Source organism: Salmo salar, chromosome ssa01 (assembly GCF_905237065.1).
Source record: "Salmo salar chromosome ssa01, Ssal_v3.1, whole genome shotgun sequence".
Taxonomy (NCBI): Eukaryota; Metazoa; Chordata; class Actinopteri; order Salmoniformes; family Salmonidae; genus Salmo; species Salmo salar.
The window spans coordinates 108862201-108886317 of NC_059442.1; the positions used below are offsets into that span (position 1 = coordinate 108862201).

The window sequence follows — 24117 nt, forward strand, 5'->3', positions numbered from 1 at the left end:
ATTGTTGTTTTGTGACCATACCTCCTGGAGGACAGATGGTGTAATTACTATTGTTGTTTAGTTACCATACCTTCTCCTGGTGGACAGATTATGTAATTACTATTGTTGTTTAGTGACCATACCTCCTCCTGGTGGACAGATGGTGTAATTACTATTGTTTTTAGTGACCATACCTCCTCCTGGTGGACAGATGGTGTAATTACTATTGTTGTTTAGTGACCATACCTCCTCCTGGTGGACAGATGGTGTAATTACTATTGTTGTTTAGTGGCCATACCTCCTGGAGGACAGATTATGAAATTACTATTGCTGTTTAGTGACCATACCTCCTCCTGGTGGACAGATGGGGTAATTACTATTGTTGCTTAGTTACCATACCTCCTCCTGGTGGACAGATGGTGTAATTACTATTGTTGCTTAGTGACCATACCTCCTGGTAGACAGATTATGTAATTACTATTGTTGTTTGGTGACCATACCTCCTCCTGGTGGACAGATGGTGTAATTACTATTGTTGTTTAGTGACCATACCTCCTCCTGGTGGACAGATGGTGTAATTACTATTGTTGTTTAGTGGCCATACCTCCTGGAGGACAGATTATGAAATTACTATTGCTGTTTAGTGACCATACCTCCTCCTGGTGGACAGATGGGGTAATTACTATTGTTGCTTAGTTACCATACCTCCTCCTGGTGGACAGATGGTGTAATTACTATTGTTGCTTAGTGACCATACCTCCTGGTAGACAGATTATGTAATTACTATTGTTGTTTGGTGACCATACCTCCTCCTGGTGGACAGATGGTGTAATTACTATTGTTGTTTAGCGACCATACCTCCTGGTGGACAGATGATGTAATTACTATTGTTGTTTAGAGAACATTCCTCCTCCTGGTGGACAGATGGTGTAAATACTATTGTTGTTTAGTGACCATACCTCCTCCTGGTGGACAGATGGTTTAATTACTATTGTTGTTTAGTGACCATACCTCCTCCTGGTGGACAGATGGTGTAATTATTACTGTTGTTTAATGGCCATACCTCCTCCTGGTGGACAGATGGTGTAATTACTATTGTTGTTTAGTGACCATACCTCCTCCTTGTGGACAGATGGGGTAATTACTGTTGTTGTTTAGTGACCATACCTCCTCCTGGTGGACAGATGGTGTAATTACTATAGTTGTTTAGTGACCATACCTCCTGGAGGACAGATGGTGTAATTACTATAGTTGTTTAGTGACCATACCTCCTGGTGGTCAGATGATGTAATTACTATTGTTGTTAAGTTACCATACCTCATGGTGGACACATGGTGTAATTACTATTGTTGTTTAGTGACCATACCTCCTGTTGGACTGTTTATGTAATTACTATTGTTGTTTAGTGACCATATCTCCTCCTGGTGGACAGATGGTGTAATTACTATTGTTGTTTAGTGACCGTACCTCCTGGTGGACAGATTATGTAATTACTATTGTTGTTTAGTGACCATACCTCCTCCTGGTGGATAGATGGTGTAATTACTATTGTTGTTTATTGAACATTCCTCCTCCTGGTGGACAGATGGTGTAAATACTATTGTTGTTTAGTGACCATACCTCCTCCTGGTGGACAGATGATGTAGTTAATATTGTTGTTTAGTGACCATACCTCCACCTGGTGGACAGATGGTGTAATTACTATTGATGTTTAGTGGCCATACCTCCTGGTGGACAGATGGTGTAATTACTATTGTTGTTTAGTGACCATACCTCCTGGTGGACAGATAGTGAAATTACTATAGTTGTTTAGTTACCATACCTCCTCCTGGTGGACAGATGGTGTAATCACTATTGTTGTTTAGTGACCATACCTCCTCCTGGTGGACAGATGGTGTAATTACTATTGTTGTTTAGTGACCATACCTCCTCCTGGTGGACAGATGGTGTAATCACTATTGTTGTTTAGTGAACTATACCTCCTGGTGGTCAGATTATGTAATTACTATTGTTGTTTAGTGACCATACCTCCTGGTGGACAGATGATGTAATTACTATTGTTGTTTATTGAACATTCCTCCTCCTGGTGGACAGATGGTGTAAATACTATTGTTGTTTAGTGACCATACCTCCTCTTGGTGGACAGATGATGTAGTTAATATTGTTGTTTAGTGACCATACCTCCACCTGGTGGACAGATGGTGTAATTACTATTGATGTTTAGTGGCCATACCTCCTGGTGGACAGATGGTGTAATTACTATTGTTATTTAGTGACCATACCTCCTGGTGGACAGGTGGTGAAATTACTATAGTTGTTTAGTTACCATACCTCCTCCTGGTGGACAGATGGTGTAATCACTATTGTTGTTTAGTGACCATACCTCCTACTGGTGGACAGATGGTGTAATTACTATTGTTGTTTAGTGACCATACCTCCTCCTCGTGGACAGATGGTTTAATCACTATTGTTGTTTAGTGAACTATACCTCCTGGTGGACAGATGATGTAATTACTATTGTTGTTTAGTGACCGTACCTCCTCCTGGTGGACAGATGGTGTAATTACTATTGTTGTTTAGTGACCATACCTCCTCCTGGTGGACAGATGATGTAGTTACTATTGTTGATTAGTGACCATAACTCCACCTGGTGGACAGATGGTGTAAGTACTATTGATGTTTAGTGACCATACCTCCTGGTGGACAGATGGTGTAATTACTATTGTTGTTTAGTGACCCTACATCCTCCTGGAGGACAGATGGTGTAATTACTATTGTTGTTTAGTGACCATACCTCCTCCTGGTGGACAGATGGTATAATTACTATTGTTGTTAGTGGCCATACCTCCTCCTGGTGGACAGATGGTGTAATTACTATTGTTGTTTAGTGACCATACCTCCTCCTGGTGGAACGATTATGTAATTACTATTGTTGTTTAGCGACCATACCTCATCCTGGTGGACAGATGGTGTAATTACTATTGTTGCTTAGTGACCATACCTCCTCCTGGTGGACAGATGGTGAAATTACTATTGTTGTTTAGTGACCATACCTCCTCCTGGAGGACAGATGATGTAATTACTATTGTTGTTTAGTGACCATACCTCCTCCTGTTGGTCAGATGGTGTAATTACTATTGTTGTTTAGTGACCATACCTCCTGGAGGACAGATGGTTTAATTACTATTGTTGTTTAGTGACCATACCTCCTCCTGGTGGACAGATGGTGTAATTACTATTGTTGTTTAGTGACCATTCCTCCTCCTGGTGGACAGATGCTGTAATTACTATTGTTGTTTAGTGACCATACCTCCTCCTGGTGGACAGATGGTGTAATTACTATTGTTGTTTAGTGACCATACCTCCTCCTGGTGGACAGATGGTGTAATTACTATTGTTGTTTAGTGACCATTCCTCCTCCTGGTGGACAGATGCTGTAATAACTATTGATGTTTAGTGACCATACCTCCTGGAGGACAGATGATGTAATTACTATTGTTGTTTAGTGACCATACCTCCTGGTGGACAGATGGTGTAATTACTATTGTTGTTTAGTGACCATACCTCCTGGTGGACAGATGGTGTAATTACTATTGTTGTTTAGTGACCATACCTCCTCCTGGAGGACAGATGATGTAATTACTATTGTTGTTTAGTGACCATACCTCCTCCTGGTGGTCAGATGGTGTAATTACTATTGTTGTTTAGTGACCATACCTCCTGGAGGACAGATGGTTTAATTACTATTGTTGTTTAGTGACCATACCTCCTCCTGGTGGACAGATGGTGTAATTACTATTGTTGTTTAGTGACCATTCCTCCTCCTGGTGGACAGATGCTGTAATTACTATTGATGTTTAGTGACCATACCTCCTGGAGGACAGATTATGTAATTACTATTGTTGTTTAGTGACCATACCTCCTGGTGGACAGATGGTGTAATTACTATTGTTGTTTAGTGACCATTTCTCCTCCTGGTGGACAGATGGTGTAATTACTATTGTTGTTTAGTGACCATACCTCCTCCTGGTGGACAGATGGTGTAATTACTATTGTTGTTTAGTGACCATACCTCCTCCTGGTGGACAGATGGTGTAATTACTATTGTTGTTTAGTGGCCATACCTCCTCCTGGTGGACAGATGGTGTAATTACTATTGTTGTTTAGTGACCATTTCTCCTCCTGGTGGACAGATGGTGTAATTACTATTGTTGTTTAGTGACCATACCTCCTCCTTGTGGACAGATGGGGTAATTACTGTTGTTGTTTAGTGACCATACCTCCTCCTGGTGGACAGATGGTGTATTTACTATTGTTGTTTAGTGACCATACCTCCTAGAGGACAGATGATGTAATTACTATTGTTGTTTAGTGACCATACCTCCTGGTGGACAGATGGTGTAATTACTATTGTTGTTTAGTGACCATTTCTCCTCCTGGTGGACAGATGGTGTAAATACTATTGTTGTTTAGTGAACATACCTCCTCCTGGTGGACAGATGGTGTAATTACTATTGTTGTTTAGTGACCATACCTCCTCCTGGTGGACAGATGGTGTAATCACTATTGTTGTTTAGTGACCATACCTCCTCCTGGTGGACAGATGGTGTAATTACTATTGTTGTTTAGTGACCATACCTCCTGGTGGACAGATGGTGTAATTACTATTGTTGTTTAGTGACCATACCTCCTCCTGGTGGACAGATGGTGTAATTACTATTGTTGTTTAAGTGACCATACCTCCTCCTGGTGGACAGATGGTGTAATTACTATTGTTGTTTAGTGACCATACCTCCTGGTGGACAGATGATGTAATTACTATTGTTGTTTAGTGACCATACCTCCTGGTGGACAGATGGTGTAATTACTATTGTTGTTTAGTGACCATTTCTCCTCCTGGTGGACAGATGGTGTAAATACTATTGTTGTTTAGTGAACATACCTCCTCCTGGTGGACAGATGGTGTAATTACTATTGTTGTTTAGTGACCATACCTCCTCCTGGTGGACAGATGGTGTAATCACTATTGTTGTTTAGTGAACTATACCTCCTGGTGGACAGATGATGTAATTACTATTGTTGTTTAGTGACCATACCTCCTCCTGGTGGACAGATGGTGTAATTACTATTGTTGTTTAGTGACCATACCTCCTCCTGGTGGACAGATGATGTAGTTACTATTGTTGATTAGTGACCATAACTCCACCTGGTGGACAGATGGTGTAATTACTATTGATGTTTAGTGACCATACCTCCTGGTGGACAGATGGTGTAATTACTATTGTTGTTTAGTGACCATACCTCCTGGTGGACAGATGGTGTAATTACTATTGTTGTTTAATGACCATACCTCCACCTGGAGGACAGATGGTGTAATTACTATTGTTGTTTAATGACCATACCTCCACCTGGTGGAAAGATGGTGTAATTACTATTGTTGTTTGGTGACCATACCTCCTCCTAGTGGACAGATGGTATAATTACTATTGTTGTTAGTGGCCATACCTCCTCCTGGTGGACAGATGGTGTAATTACTATTGTTGTTTAGTGACCATACCTCCTCCTGGTGGACAGATGGGGTAATTTCTGTTGTTGTTTAGTGACCATACCTCCTCCTGTTGGACAGATGGTGTAATTACTATTGTTGTTTAGTGACCATACCTCCTGGAGGACAGATGGTGTAAATACTATTGTTGTTTAGTTACCATACCTTCTCCTGGTGGACAGATGATGTAATTACTATTGTTGTTTAGTGACCATACCTCCTCCTGGTGGACAGATGGTGTAATTACTATTGTTGTTTAGTGACCATACCTCCTGGAGGACAGATTATGTAATTACTATTGTTGTTTAGCGACCATACCTCATCCTGGTGGACAGATGGTGTAATTACTATTGTTGCTTAGTGACCATACCTCCTCCTGGTGGACAGATGTTGAAATTATTATTGTTGTTTAGTGACCATACCTCCTCCTGGAGGACAGATGATGTAATTACTATTGTTGTTTAGTGACCATACCTCCTCCTGGTGGTCAGATGGTGTAATTACTATTGTTGTTTAGTGACCATACCTCCTCCTGGTGGACAGATGGTGTAATTACAATTGTTGTTTAGTGACCATACCTCCTCCTGGTGGACAGATGGTTTAATTACTATTGTTGTTTAGTGACCATACCTCCTCCTGGTGGACAGATGGTGTAATTACTATTGTTGTTTAGTGACCATACCTCCTCCTGGTGGACAGATGGTGTAATTACTATTGTTGTTTAGTGACCATACCTCCTCCTCGTGGACAGATGGTGTAATTACTATTGTTGTTTAGTGACCATACCTCCTGGAGGACAGATTATGAAATTACTATTGCTGTTTAGTGACCATACCTCCTCCTGGTTGACAGATGGTGTAATTACTATTGTTGTTTAGTGACCATACCTCCTCCTGGTGGACAGAATGTGTAATTACTATTGTTGTTTAGTTACCATACCTCCTGGAGGACAGATGATGTAATTACTATTGTTGTTTAGTGACCATACCTCCTGTTGGACAGATGGTGTAATTACTATTGTTGTTTAGTGACCATTTCTCCTCCTGGTGGACAGATGGTGTAATTACTATTGTTGTTTAGTGACCATACCTCCTCCTGGTGGACAGATGGTGTAATTACTATTGTTGTTTAGTGACCATACCTCCTCCTGGTGGACAGATGGTGTAATTACTATTGTTGTTTAGTGGCCATACCTCCTCCTGGTGGACAGATGATGTAATTACTATTCCTTCAACAGTATAATGATACTGTACTACATCTACACTGAGTGGACAAAACATTAGGAACATATTCCTAATATTGAATTGCACTCCCTTTTGCCCTCAGAACAGCCTCAATTCATCAGGGGATGGACTCTACAAGGTGTTGAAAGCGTTCCACATGAATGCTGGCCCATGCTGACTCCAATGCTTCCCACAGTTGTATCAAGTTGGCTGGATATCCTTTCGGTGGTGGACCATTCTTCATCCACACAGGAAACTTTTGAGAGTGAGAAAAAAAATCAGCAGCATTGCAGTTCTTGACACACTAAAACCGGTTTACCCGTCACCTACTACCATTCCCCGTTCAATGGCACTTGAATCTGTTGTCTTGCCCATTCACCATCTGAATGGCACACAAACACAATCCATGTCTCAATGGTCTCAAGCCTTAAAAAACCTTCTTTAACCCGTCTCCTCCTTGATTGAGGTGAATTTAACATGTGACATCAATACGGGATCAGCTTTCACCTGGTTTCACCTGGTCAGTCTGTGTCATGGAAAGAGCAGGTGTTCCTAATGTTTTGGACACTCAGTGTACATGAGAGATCAGAATGGTATTTTCTTTCCATTTGATATATGACCATCTTGATTTCCCCAACAGACAACCTGATAAGCAGTTTGTAAACAGGAATTGTCATGGAATTCACCAACGCTATATTTACAGAAGAAAGGCTACATTAACGTCAAGTTGAAGGGAACTATCAAATCCACTCCTTCATATCAAATAAAAACCCATTTCACGAAAACAGAACTTGATATGGGATTGTGTAGAATGACTTCAACCCAGCTAATTATTCTGGAAGTGAAGAGTAAACAACTTCAACCGAAGCCAATCAGCTGTTTACATCTTGTTATAAACAAGGCTTTGAAGTCTGGAGATTTGTTCAGTCCTACATTCCATTATATCTCCCATAACAGAGGACAGAGTTACAGAGACATTATATCTCCCATAACAGAGGGCAGAGTTACAGAGACATTATATCTCCCATAACAGAGGACAGAGTTACAGAGACATTATATCTCCCATAACAGAGGACAGTTACAGAGACATTATATCTCCCATAACAGAGGACAGAGTAACAGAGACATTATATCTCCCATAACAGAGGACAGAGTTACAGAGACATTATATCTCCCATAACAGACCACAGAGTTACAGAGACATTATATCTCCCATAACAGAGGACAGAGTTACAGAGACATTATATCTCCCATAACAGAGGACAGAGTTACAGAGACATTATATCTCCCATAACAGACCACAGAGTTACAGAGACATTTTATCTCCCATAACAGAGGACAGAGTTACAGAGACATTATATCTCCCATAACAGAGGACAGAGTTACAGAGAATGCACTGTATGTATATATAACCACTCTTCAGCTACCCTCAACCCCTCCCATCTATCTCTGAACACCATCCAGTCCCATCCTTCAGCTCCATCCAGTCCCATCCTTCAGCTCCCCTCAACCCCTCCCATCTATCTCTGAACACCATCCAGTCCCATCCTTCAGCTCCCCTCAACCCCTCCCATCTATCTCTGAACACCATCCAGTCCCATCCTTCAGCTCCATCCAGTCCCATCCTTCAGCTCTCCTCAACCCCTCCCATCTATCTCTGACCACCATCCAGTCCCATCCTTCAGCTCCCCTCAACCCCTCCCATCTATCTCTTAACACCATCCAGTCCCATCCTTCAGCTCCATCCAGTCCCATCCTTCAGCTCTCCTCAACCCCTCCCATCTATCTCTGACCACCATCCAGTCCCATCCTTCAGCTCCATCCAGTCCCATCCTTCAGCTCCATCCAGTCCCATCCTTCAGCTCCCCTCAACCCCTCCCATCTATCTCTGAACACCATCCAGTCCCATCCTTCAGCGCCCCTCAACCCCTCCCATCTATCTCTGAAGACCATCCAGTCGCATCCTTCAGCTCTCCTCAACCCCTCCCATCTATCTCTGACCACCATCTAGTCCCATCCTTCAGCTCCATCCAGTCCCATCCTTCAGCTCCATCCAGTCCCATCCTTCAGCTCCCCTCAACCCCTCCCATCTATCTCTGACCACCATCCAGTCCCATCCTTCAGCTCCATCCAGTCCCATCCTTCAGCTCCATCCAGTCCCATCCTTCAGCGCCCCTCAACCCCTCCCATCTATCTCTGACCCTCAACCCCTCCCATCTATCTCTGACCACCATCCAGTCCCATCCTTCAGCTCCATCCAGTCCCATCCTTCAGTGCCCCTCAACCCCTCCCATCTCTCTCCGAACACTAGCATCCATTACATTTCTATTTGCCATATTTTCTTTCAACTGTGCTGTGATGTTTCACACAAGTTCTGAAACGTTCTATTCTCATAGTTTCTACAGATTGTAAATGAAAGATAAAACAACGCTTGGCCATACATTAAACTCTATGGTGAATAAAATACTAAAGATGCTAAACAATAAAACGACATGTAATTTTCATTCTTCTGTTATGAGTGTTGCTACTATGTAGCTATACTGACTACTGATTAAAACCATTCACTGACATTCCACACACAGGCTGTACAAATAATTTGCTTACCGCCCCGATAGATCCACAGACGATGCAATCGCCATCACTCTGCCCACTGCCTTATCCCATCTGGACAAGAGGAATACCTAGGTAACAATGCTGTTCACTGACATGTAATTTTCATTCTTCTGTTATCAGCGTTCAACACCACAGTACCCTCCAAGCTCATCATTAAGCTCGAGGCACTGGGTCTGAGCCCCGCCCTGTGCAATTGGGTCCTGGACTTTCTGACGGGCCGCCCCCAGGTGGTGAAGGTAGGTAACAACACCTCCACTTTGCTGAACCTCAACACTGGGGCCCCACAAGGGGACGAGACAGCCTACAGGGAGGAGGTGAGGGCTCTGGGAGTGTGGTGCCAGGAAAATAACCTTTCATTCAACGTCAACAAAACAAAGGAGATGATCGTGGAAACAGCACAGGGAGCACCCCCATATCCACATCTACAGGACCGCAGTGGAGAAGGTGGAAAGCTTCAAGTTCCTTGGCGTACACATCACTGACAAACTGAAATGGTCCACCCACACAGTGTGGTGAAGAAGGTGCAACAGCTTGGCACCTAAAACCCTCAGAAACTTTTACAAATGCACAATTTAGAGCATCCTGTCAGGCTGTATCACCACTTGGTACGGCAACTGCACCTCCCGCAACCGCAGGGCTCTCCAGAGGGTAGTGTGGTCTGCCCAACGCATCACCAGGGGCAAGCTACCTGACCTGCAGGACACCTACAGCACCTGATGTCACAGGAAGGCCAAAAAGATCATCAAGGACATCAACCACCTGAGCCACTGCCTGTTCACCCCGCTATCATCCAGAAGGCGAGGTCAGTACAGGTGCATCAAAGCTGGGACCGAGAGACTGAAAAACAGCTTCTATCTCAAGGCCATCAGACTGTTAAACAGCTTCTATCTCAAGGCCATCAGACTGTTAAACAGCCATCACTAACTTAGAGAGGCTGCTGCCCTGTATACATAGACTTGGAACACTAGTCACTTTAACAATGTGTACATATCTTGCATTACTCATCTCATATGTATATACTGTATTCAATCCTATTCTACTGTATCTTAGTCTATGTATTACTCATCTCATATGTATATACTGTATTCTATTCTACTGTATCTTAGTCTATGTATTACTCATCTCATATGTATCTACTGTATTCTATTATACTGTATCTTTGTCTATACATTACTCATCTCATATGTATATACTGTATTCTATTCTACTGTATCTTAGTCTATGTATTACTCATCTCATATGTATATACTGTATTCTATCCTACTGCTTTACTCATCTCATATGTATATACTGTATTCTATACTATTCTACTGTATCTTAGTCTATGTATTACTCATCTCATATGTATATAGTGTATTATATTCTATTCTACTGTATCTTAGTCTATGCTGCTCTGACATTGCTCATCCATATATTTATATATTCTTAATTCCATTCCTTTATGTCACGGGTGTCGTAATGTAGAGACCAAGGCTCATCATTATTTATTTAATAGTGAACACGAAAAAACAAGAAGACAAAGAGGCGACAGAATGACAGTTTCGCAGGCTATACTAACAGCAGTGCAAAGACAACTACCCACAAAGGGACAGGTGGAAAACAAGCTCCTTAAGTCTGACTCTCAATCAGAAACAACGATGTACAGCTGTTCCTGATTGAGAGCCACACAAGGCAAACAAAGAAATACACAACATAGAAACCCTAGAATACAAAACAAGAACATAAACCGAAAACCCCGGAACACATAAATCTAACACCCCTCTACATACACACACACCCTGAACCACATAAAACAAATACCCTCTGCCACGTCCTGACCAAACTATAATAACAAATAACCCCTATACTGGTCAGGACATGACACTTTACTTAGATTTGTGTGTATTGGGTATTTGTTGTGAAATTGTTAGGTATTACTTGTTAGATATTACTGCTCTGTTGGAGCTAGAAACACAAGCATTTCGCTACACCTGCAATAACATCTGCTAACCACGTGACCAATAACATCTGCTAACCATGTGTATCTGACCAATAACATCTGCTAACCACGTGACCAATAACATCTGGCTAACCACGTGACCAATAACATCTGGCTAACCACGTGACCAATAACGTCTGGCTAACCACGTGACCAATAACATCTGGCTAACCATGTGTATCTGACCAATTGTATTTTATTTAAAGGGTTCCACCCATAGATCTAGTTTGAGATCAAACAAACATGAACAATCTTATGTTAATAATTTGTCCGTAGCTGTGGCTGTTAATAATCCAGACAGACACGTCTGCTGTCAGCCGTCTACCCACCCTAACCCAGAGATATTACCCAGTGTTCAGACAGACACGTCTGCTGTCAGCCATCTACCCACCCTAACCCAGAGATATTACCCAGTGTTCAGACAGACACGTCTGCTGTCAGCCATCTACCCACCCTAACCCAGAGATATTACCCAGTGTTCAGACAGACACCTCTGCTGTCAGCCATCTACCCACCCTAACCCAGAGATATTACCCAGTGTTCAGACAGACACGTCTGCTGTCAGCCATCTACCCACCCTAACCCAGTGATATTACCCAGTGTTCAGACAGACACCTCTGCTGTCAGCCATCTACCCACCCTAACCCAGAGATATTTATCAGTTCCAGTTTACAGCTGAATTTTCATCTTATTATAACCTCAGATCAACCTGAAGCCTTGTAGTCGGTGTAGATGACAAACAGACGGTAGAAGTTCAGAACGACCACCAGGAAGTTCTTGATGGCGAAGAAGATGAGCATCTGGTGTATGACGTGGAAGTGGAGGACGAGGGTGAGGCGGACCACCAGGAAGGGTCCGTCCTGGATGAAGAGGCTCTCCACCATGCTCCAGATATCTGTCCTTAGTCTGGCCAGCAGAGACACACCCTGATCCCCCTCTGAATATTCATCAGGTCTGGAGGTAGACACTGGGGAGAGAAGAGACATTGGTCAACTGGTCATGTGGGATAAGTTAGTGACATTGAAATCCACATCTGTGTCTAAATATTGCCGCATACATACTGACTGAATAAAATAAATATATTTGCGTTGGGGTCCCAAGAAATTCTGGTGGAAAAATATTGTCATTACCATAATTCCCTGTATAACAGAGCAATAACATTATGGTTACCGTAATTCCCTGTATAACAGAGCAATAACACTATGGTTACCATAATACCCTGTATAACAGAGCAATAACATTATGGTTACCATAATTCCCTGTATAACAGAGCAATAACATTATGGTTACCATAATTCCCTGCATAACAGAGCAATAACATTATGGTTACCATAATTCCCTGTATAACAGAGCAATAACATTATGGTTACCATAATTCCCTGTATAACAGAGCAATAACATTATGATTACCGTAATTCCCTGTAAAACAGAGCAATAACATTATGGTTAGCATAATTCCCTGTATAACAGAGCAATAACATTATGGTTACCATAATTCCCTGTATAACAGAGCACTAACATTATGATTACCGTAATTCCCTGTATAACAGAGCAATAACATTATGGTTACCATAATTCCCTGTATAACAGAGCAATAACATTATGGTTACCATAATTCCCTGTATAACAGAGCACTAACATTATGGTTACCGTAATTCCCTGTATAACAGAGCAATAACATTATGATTACCGTAATTCCCTGTATAACAGAGCAATAACATTATGGTTACCATAATTCCCTGCATAACAGTGCAATAACATTATGGTTACCGTAACCATAAGAAGAGCCAGTATAGAAACACACAGTACCTGACAGGTGGAGAGGAAACTGGATCATGCTCCACGTCCAGACTCCTAGGATGACGTACACCATGCTGGGACTGACATTACATTATTGTAGCCGCAAGCTCAGCAGAATATGACAACATGGAAACAAAGGAAACCGTATTGTAGTCTACATTGTTTCGGTGTACTCTTCTCTTTTACTCTTTTTTTGTTGTTGTACTTTTACCCCTTTTTTTTCCACAGTTTCATGATATCCAGTTGGTAGTTACAGTCTTGTCCCATCGCTGCAAATCCCGTACGGACTCTGGAGAGGCGAAGGTTGAGAGCCATGCGTCCTCCGAAACACGACCCTTGACCCTTGGCCAATTGGCTACTTGGCCAATTGTGCGTCGCCTCATGGGTCTCCCGGTCACGGCCGGCTGTGACACAGCCTGGGATGAAATCCGGGTCTGTAGTCACGCCTTAGACCACTGCGCCACTTGGGAGGCCCTTTTCTTTTCCTCTTTAATTGAAAACATGAGGCATCGGCTGCTTTACAAATTGGAATACATACATTCTCATGTATGTTTTTCTGCACTGCTACTGTAGCCTGGGTCCAGTCTGTTTCTGTTCCTTATGGAATTGTCATGCTACTGTAGCCTGGGTTCAGTCTGTTTCTGTTCCTTATGGAATTGTCATGCTACTGTAGCCTGGGTTCAGTCTGTTTCTGTTCCTTATGGAATTGTCATGCTACTGTAGCCTGGGTCCAGTCTGTTTCTGTTCCTTATGGAATTGTCATGCTACTGTAGCCTGGGTCCAGTCTGTTTCTGTTCCTTATGGAATTGTCATGCTACTGTAGCCTGGGTCCAGTCTGTTTCTGTTCCTTATGGAATTGTCATGCTACTGTAGCCTGGGTCCAGTCTGTTTCTGTTCCTTATGGAATTGTCATGCTACTGTAGCCTGGGTTCAGTCTGTTTCTGTTCCTTATGGAATTGTCAAGCTACTGTAGCCTGGGTTCAGTCTGTTTCTGTTCCTTATAGAGTTGTCATGCTACTGTAGCCTGGGTCCAGTCTGTTTCTGTTCCTTATGGAATTGTCATGCTACTGTAGCCTGGGTCCAGTCTGTTTCTGTTCCTTATGGAATTGTCATGCTACTGTAGCCTGGGTCCAGTCTGTTTCTGTTCCTTATGGAATTGTCATGCTACTGTAGCCTGGGTCCAGTCTGTTTCTGTTCCTTATGGAATTGTCATGCTACTGTAGCCTGGGTCCAGTATGTTTCTGTTCCTTATGGAATTGTCATGGTACTGTTGCCTGGGTCCAGTCTGTTTCTGTTCCTTATGGAATTGTCATGCTACTGTAGCCTGGGTCCAGTCTGTTTCTGTTCCTTATGGAATTGTCATGCTACTGTAGCCTGGGCCCAGTCTGTTTCTGTTCCTTATGGAATTGTCATGCCAAGAGTGCAGAAAGACTGGCATCCAGGCTACATATAATGTCTACTGACTTAAAATATCTACATCAGACAGTATCTCTGAGGTCAGGGGTTAGGGGTTAGGGTTAGGGTACTGACTTGACATCAGACAGTATCTCTGAGGTCAGGGGTTAGGGGTAAGGGGTCATGGGTTAGGGGTTAGGGTTAGGGGTTAGGGGTTAGGGGTTAGGGTTAGGGGTTAAGGTACTGACTTGACATCAGACAGTATCTCTGAGGTTAGGGGTTAGGGTTAGGGGTTAAGGTACTGACTTGACATCAGACAGTATCTCTGAGGTTAGGGGTTAGGGGTTAGGGTTAGGGTACTGACTTGACATCAGACAGTATCTCTGGGGTGAACTCCAGGATGTCAGGTTAGGGGTTAGAGGTTAGGGTTAGGGGTTAGGGTTAGGGTTAGGGGTTAGAGGTTAGGGGTTAGACGTTAGACGTTAGGGTTAGGGGTTAGAGGTTAGGGTTTAGAGGTTAGGGGTTAGAGGTTAGGGGGTAGGGGGTAGGGGTTAGGGGTTAGAGGTTAGGGGTTAGGGGTTAGAGGTTAGGGTTAGGGGTTAGGGGTTAGAGGTTAGGGGTTAGGGGGTTAGGGGGTAGGGGTTTAGGGGGTAGAGGTTAGAGGTTAGAGGTTAGGGGTTAGGGGTTAGAGGTTAGGGGGGTAGGGGTAGGGGTTAGGGGTTAGGGGTTAGAGGTTAGAGGTTAGAGGTTAGGGGTTAGGGGGTTAGGGGTTAGAGGTTAGGGGGTTAGGGGTTAGAGACTCACTTGACATCCAACAGCGTCTCTGAGGTGAACTCCAGGATGTCAGCGGCTGTGCCTACGAAGATGAGGAGGAGCTGGGAAAGTTCATCCCTGGTCACCCCTCCTGCTACAGGAAGCAACCACTTCCCTATAACCAGCAGGATCAACAGGGTCTGGTGGAGGCCTAGGATCCTGTCGTTAGCACACACTGACGACAACAGAGATACTGAACCCTGTTGGGCCAACCAGAGAGACACATAGTGGTTAGTATAACTGATTAGAGGTTATTACTGGCTAGGTAACTCCATCCAGAGAGACACATAGTGGTTAGTATAACTGATTAGAGGTTATTACTGGCTAGGTAACTCCATCCAGAGAGACACATAGTGGTTAGTATAACTGATTAGAGGTTATTACTGGCTAGGTAACTCCATCCAGAGAGACACATAGTGGTTAGTATAACTGATTAGAGGTTATTACTGGCTAGGTAACTCCATCCAGAGAAACACATAGTGGTTAGTATAACTGATTAGAGGTTATTACTGGCTAGGTAACTCCATCCAGAGAGACACATAGTGGTTAGTATAACTGATTAGAGGTTATTACTGGCTAGGTAACTCCAACCAGAGAGACACATAGTGGTTAGTATAACTGATTAGAGGTTATTACTGGCTAGGTAACTCCATCCAGAGAGACACATAGTGGTTAGTATAACTGATTAGAGGATAATACTGGCTAGGTAACTCCATCCAGAGAAACACATAGTGGTTAGTATAACTGATTAGAGGTTATTACTGGCTAGGTAACTCCATCCAGAGAGACACATAGTGGTTAGTATAACTGATTAGAGGTTATTACTGGCTAGGTAACTCCAACCAGAGAGACACATAGTGGTTAGTATAACTGATTAGAGGTTATTACTGGCTAGGTAACTCCATCCAGAGAGACACATAGTGGTTAGTATAACTGATTAGAGGATAATACTGGCTAGGTAACTCCATCCAGAGAAACACATAGTGGTTAGTTTAACTGATTAGAGGTTATTACTGGCTAGGTAACTCCATCCAGAGAGACACATAGTGGTTAGTATAACTGATTAGAGGTTATTACTGGCTAGGTAACTCCATCCAGAGAAACACATAGTGGTTAGTATAACTGATTAGAGGTTATTACTGGCTAGGTAACTCCATCCAGAGAGACACATAGTGGTTAGTATAACTGATTAGAGGTTATTACTGGCTAGGTAACTCCATCCAGAGAGACACATAGTGGTTAGTATAACTGATTAGAGCTTATTACTGGCTAGGTAACTCCATCCAGAGAAACACATAGTGGTTAGTATAACTGATTAGAGGTTATTACTGGCTAGGTAACTCCATCCAGAGAAACACATAGTGGTTAGTATAACTGATTAGAGGTTATTACTGGCTAGGTAACTCCAACCAGAGAGACACATAGTGGTTAGTATAACTGATTAGAGGTTATTACTGGCTAGGTAACTCCATCCAGAGAGACACATAGTGGTTAGTATAACTGATTAGAGGATAATACTGGCTAGGTAACTCCATCCAGAGAAACACATAGTGGTTAGTTTAACTGATTAGAGGTTATTACTGGCTAGGTAACTCCATCCAGAGAGACACATAGTGGTTAGTATAACTGATTAGAGGTTATTACTGGCTAGGTAACTCCATCCAGAGAAACACATAGTGGTTAGTATAACTGATTAGAGGTTATTACTGGCTAGGTAACTCCATCCAGAGAGACACATAGTGGTTAGTATAACTGATTAGAGGTTATTACTGGCTAGGTAACTCCATCCAGAGAGACACATAGTGGTTAGTATAACTGATTAGAGCTTATTACTGGCTAGGTAACTCCATCCAGAGAAACACATAGTGGTTAGTATAACTGATTAGAGGTTATTACTGGCTAGGTAACTCCATCCAGAGAAACACATAGTGGTTAGTATAACTGATTAGAGGTTATTACTGGCTAGGTAACTCCATCCAGTGGTGTTATTATTAAAGATCAGTATCTCAAAATCTCCTTAAAAAACATGAATGAATGTTTTCTAAGAGGTTAAGGGAGAGAAGGGCCCCAGTTCAGACCAGGGGAGGGTACTAAAGCCAGCAGCAGAGTAGGCCAGATGAATAAAAGTCCTGTGTGAGACTAAGCTTGTAATTGTTTTTATTAAGGGTTGTTGTGTTTAAAAAAGCACTTCTGCAGATGTATTTTAGTTATAAAAAAGTCCCAGCTCACAATAAGAGTCTTTGAGGTGCACGAGCAGCATTACTAAACAAACTGGTGTTAATAAAGAGAGCCTCTGTCTAGACAGGCCTGTAGGAAAAACCTGCAGGACACAGGAAACACTGTGGATTCTGCCTACCTGGAATAACGTCTTGCTGCCATTGGTGGAATTCCCTCTCCACATGTTTATCAGGCTCTTTATGTTTTCAGATGAATCCCGTTTGTCACACTGATGAAGATGAACAGACATACAGTACACGAGTTACATTGATACTATACTATGTGTTCTAGCCTACAGTGTGGACAATAGAAAATAAACAACATAATTTACACACAGTATATGATAACATTCAGCATTATTTACACAGAGTACAGTATATGATAACATTCAGCATTATTTACACAGAGTACAGTATATGATAACATTCAGCATTATTTACACAGAGTACAGTATGTGATAACATTCAGCATTATTTAAAGAGTACAGTATATGATAAAATTCAGCATTATTTACACAGAGTACAGTATATGATTTCCGCTCATTATGCAAGTTACAAATAAATGTACAACTAAAGTGAAGGAATAAATGATTAAAAAGCCTAAACAAAACAGAAAATCAAAGCCCTTACCCTGGAATCAGTAGCTTTGTTCTCTTGATGATGTAACTCTAGAATCCATAGAGATGGTATGATACTGATGAGGAACAAGAAGATGGCAGGAGAAAACCTGGAGACATGGAAAGATAAAATGAAAAGGTAAAATGAAAAGGTATTTAAAAAAAAACATATTTTAAGGCTACTAAACTTTAAGAAAAAAGTAATTTCACAGTTGTATGTTATTTAGATTTACCATTTATAATCCTGTAATTTCACAGTTGTATGTTATTTAGATTTACCATTTATAATCCTGTAATTTCACAGTTCTATGTTATTTAGATTTACCATTTATAATCCTGTAATTTCACAGTTCTATGTTATTTAGATTTACCATTTATAATCCTTTAATTTCACAGTTCTATGTTATTTAGATTTACCATTTATAATCCTGTAATTGTTTTCTCTTCAGGGTTAAAATCATCTCGACCACCAGAGGAAGATAAAGGATCGTTAAGAACCAATAAAGAGCATTATTCTTAACCCAGACCACTCTCCATACTCCTATCAGAGAGATGAGGAGGAATAGGGACCGGGTAATAACCGCACAGATAAACTTCACTATCATCTTTTTTTTGTCTGGGTGGGAGAAATCCTATCCAAATAAATTCAGCCGCCACATTAATGGGGCATGTTTCCAGTCTGCTCGCTTTCAGCCGCTTCAACACACCGGTGAAAAAGTGAACGTTTAGACACGCCTCGCACAAGAAATACCCGATGGCTGCTGCCGGTGGCAAAATCCTGCGCTTGACGCGCGACAAATGCAAAGCAATTAGTTGAGTAAAAGTCAATTTGACATTTTTAAGGGAGTTGCATGTAGGAAGTATTATTATACAGTGTATTCGGAAAGTATTCAGACGCTTTTCTACACTTTGTTACTTCACAGCCTTATTCTGAAATTGATACAATTCTTTTTTTTCTTCTCATCAATCTACACACTATACCCCATTATGACAAATCGAAAACAGTTTTTTAATTTTAGCAAATGTATAAAAAATTTAAACAGAAATACCTTATTTACATAAGTATTCAGACCCTTGACTATGAGACTCAAAATTGAGCTCAGGTCCATCCTGTTTCCATTGATCATCCTTGAGATGTTTCTACAAATTGATTGGAGTCCACCTGTGGTAAATTCAATTGATTGGACATGATTTGGAAAGGCACACACCTGTCTATATAAAGGTCCCACAGTTGAAAATGCATGTCAGAGCAAAAACCAAGCCATGAGGTCAAAGGAATTGTGCGTAGAGCTCCATCAAAGCATGTTCACCGAAATTCACAAATTACATTATGCTATAGTGACCTGTGATTATTCACTGTTAAGGGTTTATACACGTTTTCCATGACTTCTCCATGACTTCGAACAACATGTTCATGACTCCCATTATAGCCTACATGAGAATGTAAGCATTACTGACACTGGAAGGCTGCTGTGTGTGATCCCATGTAGACCTACCATCTCCTGCCGTTGTGCCCTTGATCAAGGCACTTAAACCCCCCACAAATCAAATCAAATGTTATTGGTCACATACACATGGTTAGCAGATGTTAATGCGAGTATAGCGAAATGCTTGTGCTTCTAGTTCAGAGAGTGCAGTAATATCTAACAAGTAATCTAGCAATTCCACAACAACTACCTAATACACACAAATCTAAAGGGATGGAATAAGAATATGTACATATAAATATATGGATGAGCGATGACCGATCGGCATAGGCCAGATGCAATATATACATATGAGATGAGTATGTAAAAATATGTAAACATTATTTGATAAAGATAAAGCAAAGCAGTTCGACACATACAACAAAACAGTTACACATAGAATAATCAAACATACAGTCAATAATACAGTGTAAAAAGATATATACATGGGTGTTAAGGGATTTATATGTTTGAATGTAATGATTAAATAATTCTACCCTGAAACTTAACTAGTAGGGATATGGTCTATATAGCATGTAGAATGAGTAACTAAAGGGTTAAGCATAAATCTAACGAGGTTGAACTGGGAAAGAGAAGGATGTGTGTCTGTGTGTTTAAGTAAACACCAAGAACTGTTCAACTGTGGTTGATCTGACCTAGCTTGAACTCTGAGGGTTTAAGATATGAGAGGGAGGACCCCTCAAGGTTTCCCTAATCTCAGAGGAATGAAACTGTCTGCTGGGTAATGATATACAGTGTTAAGAGATCTGGGGCCTTAATGTTTGTGTGTATGTGTGTGTGCTGAGTAAGGAGTGACCTATAAAAATGATGTCTCTGTACAATGGACTTCAGAACGTTCTCGTGAATAAACATTCTGCCTCTTGTAAGCTGGGACCCTGTCTGTGTTATTCAACCAGAATTTTACCAAATCCGGGTTGCAGACTGAGCATTTTAATTGTAGTTAACATTGAGAACATAATTCTCATAACAATGGGACACGACAGGACAAAGACATCTGACTGCTACGCCATCTTGGATCAAAGCTTCAACCCCCAAGCCATAAGACACCTGAACATCTAATCAAATGGCCACCCAGACTATTTGCATTGCCCCTCCTCTTCTACGCTGCTGCTAATCTCTGTTATTATCTACGCATAGTCACTTTAATAACTCTACCTACATGTACATATTACCTCGACACCGGTGCCCCTGCACATTGACTCTGTACTGGTACCCCCTGTATATAGCCTCCACATTGACTCTGTACTGGTACCCCCTGTATATAGCCTCCACATTGACACTGTACCGGTACCCCCTGTATATTGCCTCCACATTGACTCTGTACCGGTACCCCCTGTATATAGTCTCCACATTGACTCTGTACCGGTACCCCCTGTATATTGCCTCCACATTGACTCTGTACCGGTACTCCCTGTATATAGCCTCCACATTGACTCTGTACCGGTACCCCCTGTATATAGCCTCCACATTGACTCTGTACTGGTACCCCCTGTATATAGTCTCCACATTGACTCTGTACAGGTACCCCCTGTATATAGCCTCCACATTGACTCTGTACTGGTACCCCCTGTATGTAGCCTCCACATTGACTCTGTACCGGTACCCCCTGTATATAGCCTCCACATTGACTCTGTACCGGTAGCCCCTGTATATAGCCTCCACATTGACTCTGTACCGGTACCCCCTGTATATAGCCTCCACATTGACTCTGTACCGGTACCCCCTGTATATAGCCTCCACATTGACTCTGTACCGGTACCCCCTGTATATAGCCTCCACATTGACTCTGTACTGGTACCCCCTGTATATAGTCTCCACATTGACTCTGTACCGGTACCCCCTGTATATAGCCTCCACATTGACTCTGTACTGGTACCCCCTGTATATAGTCTCCACATTGACTCTGTACTGGTATCCCCTGTATATAGCCTCCACAATGACTCTGTACCGGTACCCCCTGTATATAGCCTCCACATTGACTCTGTACCGGTACCCCCTGTATATAGCCTCCACATTGACTCTGTACCGGTACCCCCTGTATATAGCCTCCACATTGACTCTGTACCGGTACTCCCTGTATATAGCCTCCACATTGACTCTGTACCGGTACCCCCTGTATATAGCCTCCACATTGACTCTGTACTGGTACCCCCTGTATATAGCCTCCATGTTGACTCTGTACTGGTACCCCCTGTATATAGCCTCCACATTGACTCTGTACCGGTACCCCCTGTATATAGCCTCCACATTGACTCTGTACTGGTACCCCCTGTATATAGCCTCCACATTGACTCTGTACCGGTACCCCCTGTATATAGCCTCCACATTGACTCTGTACTGGTACCCCCTGTATATAGTCTGCACATTGACTCTGTACCGGTACCCCCTGTATATAGCCTCCACATTGACTCTGTACCGGTACCCCCTGTATATAGCCTCCACATTGACTCTGTACCGGTACCCCCTGTATATAGCCTCCACATTGACTCTGTACTGGTACCCCCTGTATATAGCCTCCACATTGACTCTGTACCGGTACCCCCTGTATGTAGCCTCCACATTGACTCTGTACTGGTACCCCCCCTGTATATAGCCTCCACATTGACTCTGTACTGGTACCCCCTGTATATAGCCTCCACATTGACTCTGTACCGGTACCCCCTGTATATAGTCTCGCTATTGTTATTTTACAGCTGCTCTTTAATTACTTGTTACTTTTTTTTTCATATTCTTATTGTTGACAGAAGTGAGCGCTATGGGCAATAATCATTTAGTTGTTGTCTTTGCCTTTTTGGGTACAGGAACAATGGTGGCCCTCTTGAAGCATGTGGGGACAGCAGACTGGGATAGGGAGAGATTGAATATGTCCATAAACACACCAGCCAGGTGGTCTGCGCATGCTCAGAGGACGCGGCTTGGGATGCCGTCTAGGCCGGCAGCCTTGCGAGGGTTAACACGTTTAAAAGTTTTACTCATGTCAGCCACAGTCAATATGGAGTCAACATACAAGAGTAAGTAAAAACAAATGTAAATAAGTAAGAAATTGTGCTACTAATGCACAAACACGTCTCATAAATGTAACAATGTTTTTGTTAGTTTTTATATATATAATATATATATATTCTTTTTTTATAATTATTCTTTAAAAAAAAAAATCTTTTGTAAATTGTAGAAATAAAACATTTTCCTTCATCAGAAGTTCCTGCTAGGAAGTAATTAATTTACTAGTTATCATACAGTAGGCGTATATTAATAATTATATAGTTAATATAAGTAGACATGCAATCATAATTGACTGTAGCGCATATAAAGCGCCCATAAACTACCGGTGGCTGAAAACACTTTCGGCAGGTCCATTTAAAAATCCTTCCTGCCTCCTTCGCCCCTTGACCTGCAAGTGTATACTCATCAGACGTTATGAAACGTTCACTTAATTTGAGGGCTGAGGGGACAAGGTGTGTCTTTTCAGTGTTTGGACCGCAGACCCCTACCCTAAGCAAATATATTTCTACAAAGCTGAATCAGGAAATGAATGTCCACTCTTCATTCCTATTTGATCATTTTTTCACGAAATATAAAAGCACAACATAGATTTAAGCTAGTGTCTTAAGTAGTTGAACATGTTATTACTCCAACCGAGTGAAAGGGAGAAAAATTACACGTTTTCATTTTCATCAAAAACAACATTATATCGAAACGAATGCCTTTTGAGTTGACGGCGTGCACATGCGCAGTTCGGTGCGAGACAACCGGTAACCCGGAGATGTTTCTACCCATGAGGTCAGCCAGGCAACACCATGGCAACGCCTTCAAGTGCTGTGGTCGAGGTTTTCTACTGGAGAAGCAGCTTCTGCCTGTCTTCATACTGGACTTTCATTGACTTTGTTTTATAGAGGAGACGGTATGCAATTCGCCCAAAATTATTAGTATCAAGTACGGCGCTCCGGACATCACTGGTTACAAGTTGACTACACAGATCTAGCACAGTGTTGCCAACTCCTCAGTAAGGAAAGTAGCTATTGGCTATCCTTTTATTTTTATTTTTTTAAATGTGTCGCTAGATGGGGTCTGAATACTCGCAAAATATAGCGACAAAAGTCGCTAAGTTGGTAACGCTGAGATTCTTAGCATCAGATTTATCCATCTCGATAGACCAGACTGACCGGAAGCTGGACGGAAGTGGCCCGTCCACTGCGGAAATGCTGTCATGGTAACGCAGGTGACAATAACATGTCTGCAAAAGCGAAACAAAGCAACAAGTCAGCGGATAAAAATACAAACGACAGAAATGACGCTGCGTCCAAAGTAGGAAGATACGTTAAAACCCTATTAATAGTTGATATTATTTGACATATTTACTACATCATTTGTCTGGTTATTTGGATTATTTGACCAAACCGTTATCATAGCTAGAGCTAACCTAGTTTGGCTAGCTAACCAAACTCACTTGT

General features: G+C 42.0%; 1 protein-coding gene and 1 long non-coding RNA gene across 3 annotated transcripts in view; one reads left to right on the forward strand and one right to left on the reverse strand.

Moving 5' to 3' along the window:
• Positions 1–10834: 10834 nt before the first annotated feature.
• LOC106592998 (transmembrane protein 26) lies at positions 10835–18917 on the reverse strand. The gene is made up of 6 exons (XR_006756902.1): positions 18597–18917; positions 18193–18289; positions 17703–17792; positions 15338–15546; positions 13148–13218; positions 10835–12305 (listed from the first exon to the last, which is right to left on the reverse strand). It is a non-coding gene; the product is annotated as a transmembrane protein 26 (long non-coding RNA).
• Positions 18918–22605: 3688 nt separating this feature from the next.
• Positions 22606–24117, forward strand: part of LOC106592999 (ciliary-associated calcium-binding coiled-coil protein 1) — a 56848-nt gene continuing 55336 nt past the window's right edge. Inside the window, exon 1 of one of the 2 annotated variants that reach the window (XM_045687389.1) lies at positions 22606–22677. Coding sequence is in view for 1 of the 2 variants with exons in the window: in XM_045687387.1 (XP_045543343.1) it covers positions 23897–23971 (75 nt within the window). In the remaining variant the exon portion in view is untranslated. Of the gene's footprint in view, positions 22678–23451; positions 23972–24117 lie in introns of those variants that run through there. The other variant, XM_045687387.1, reaches the window with a different exon arrangement.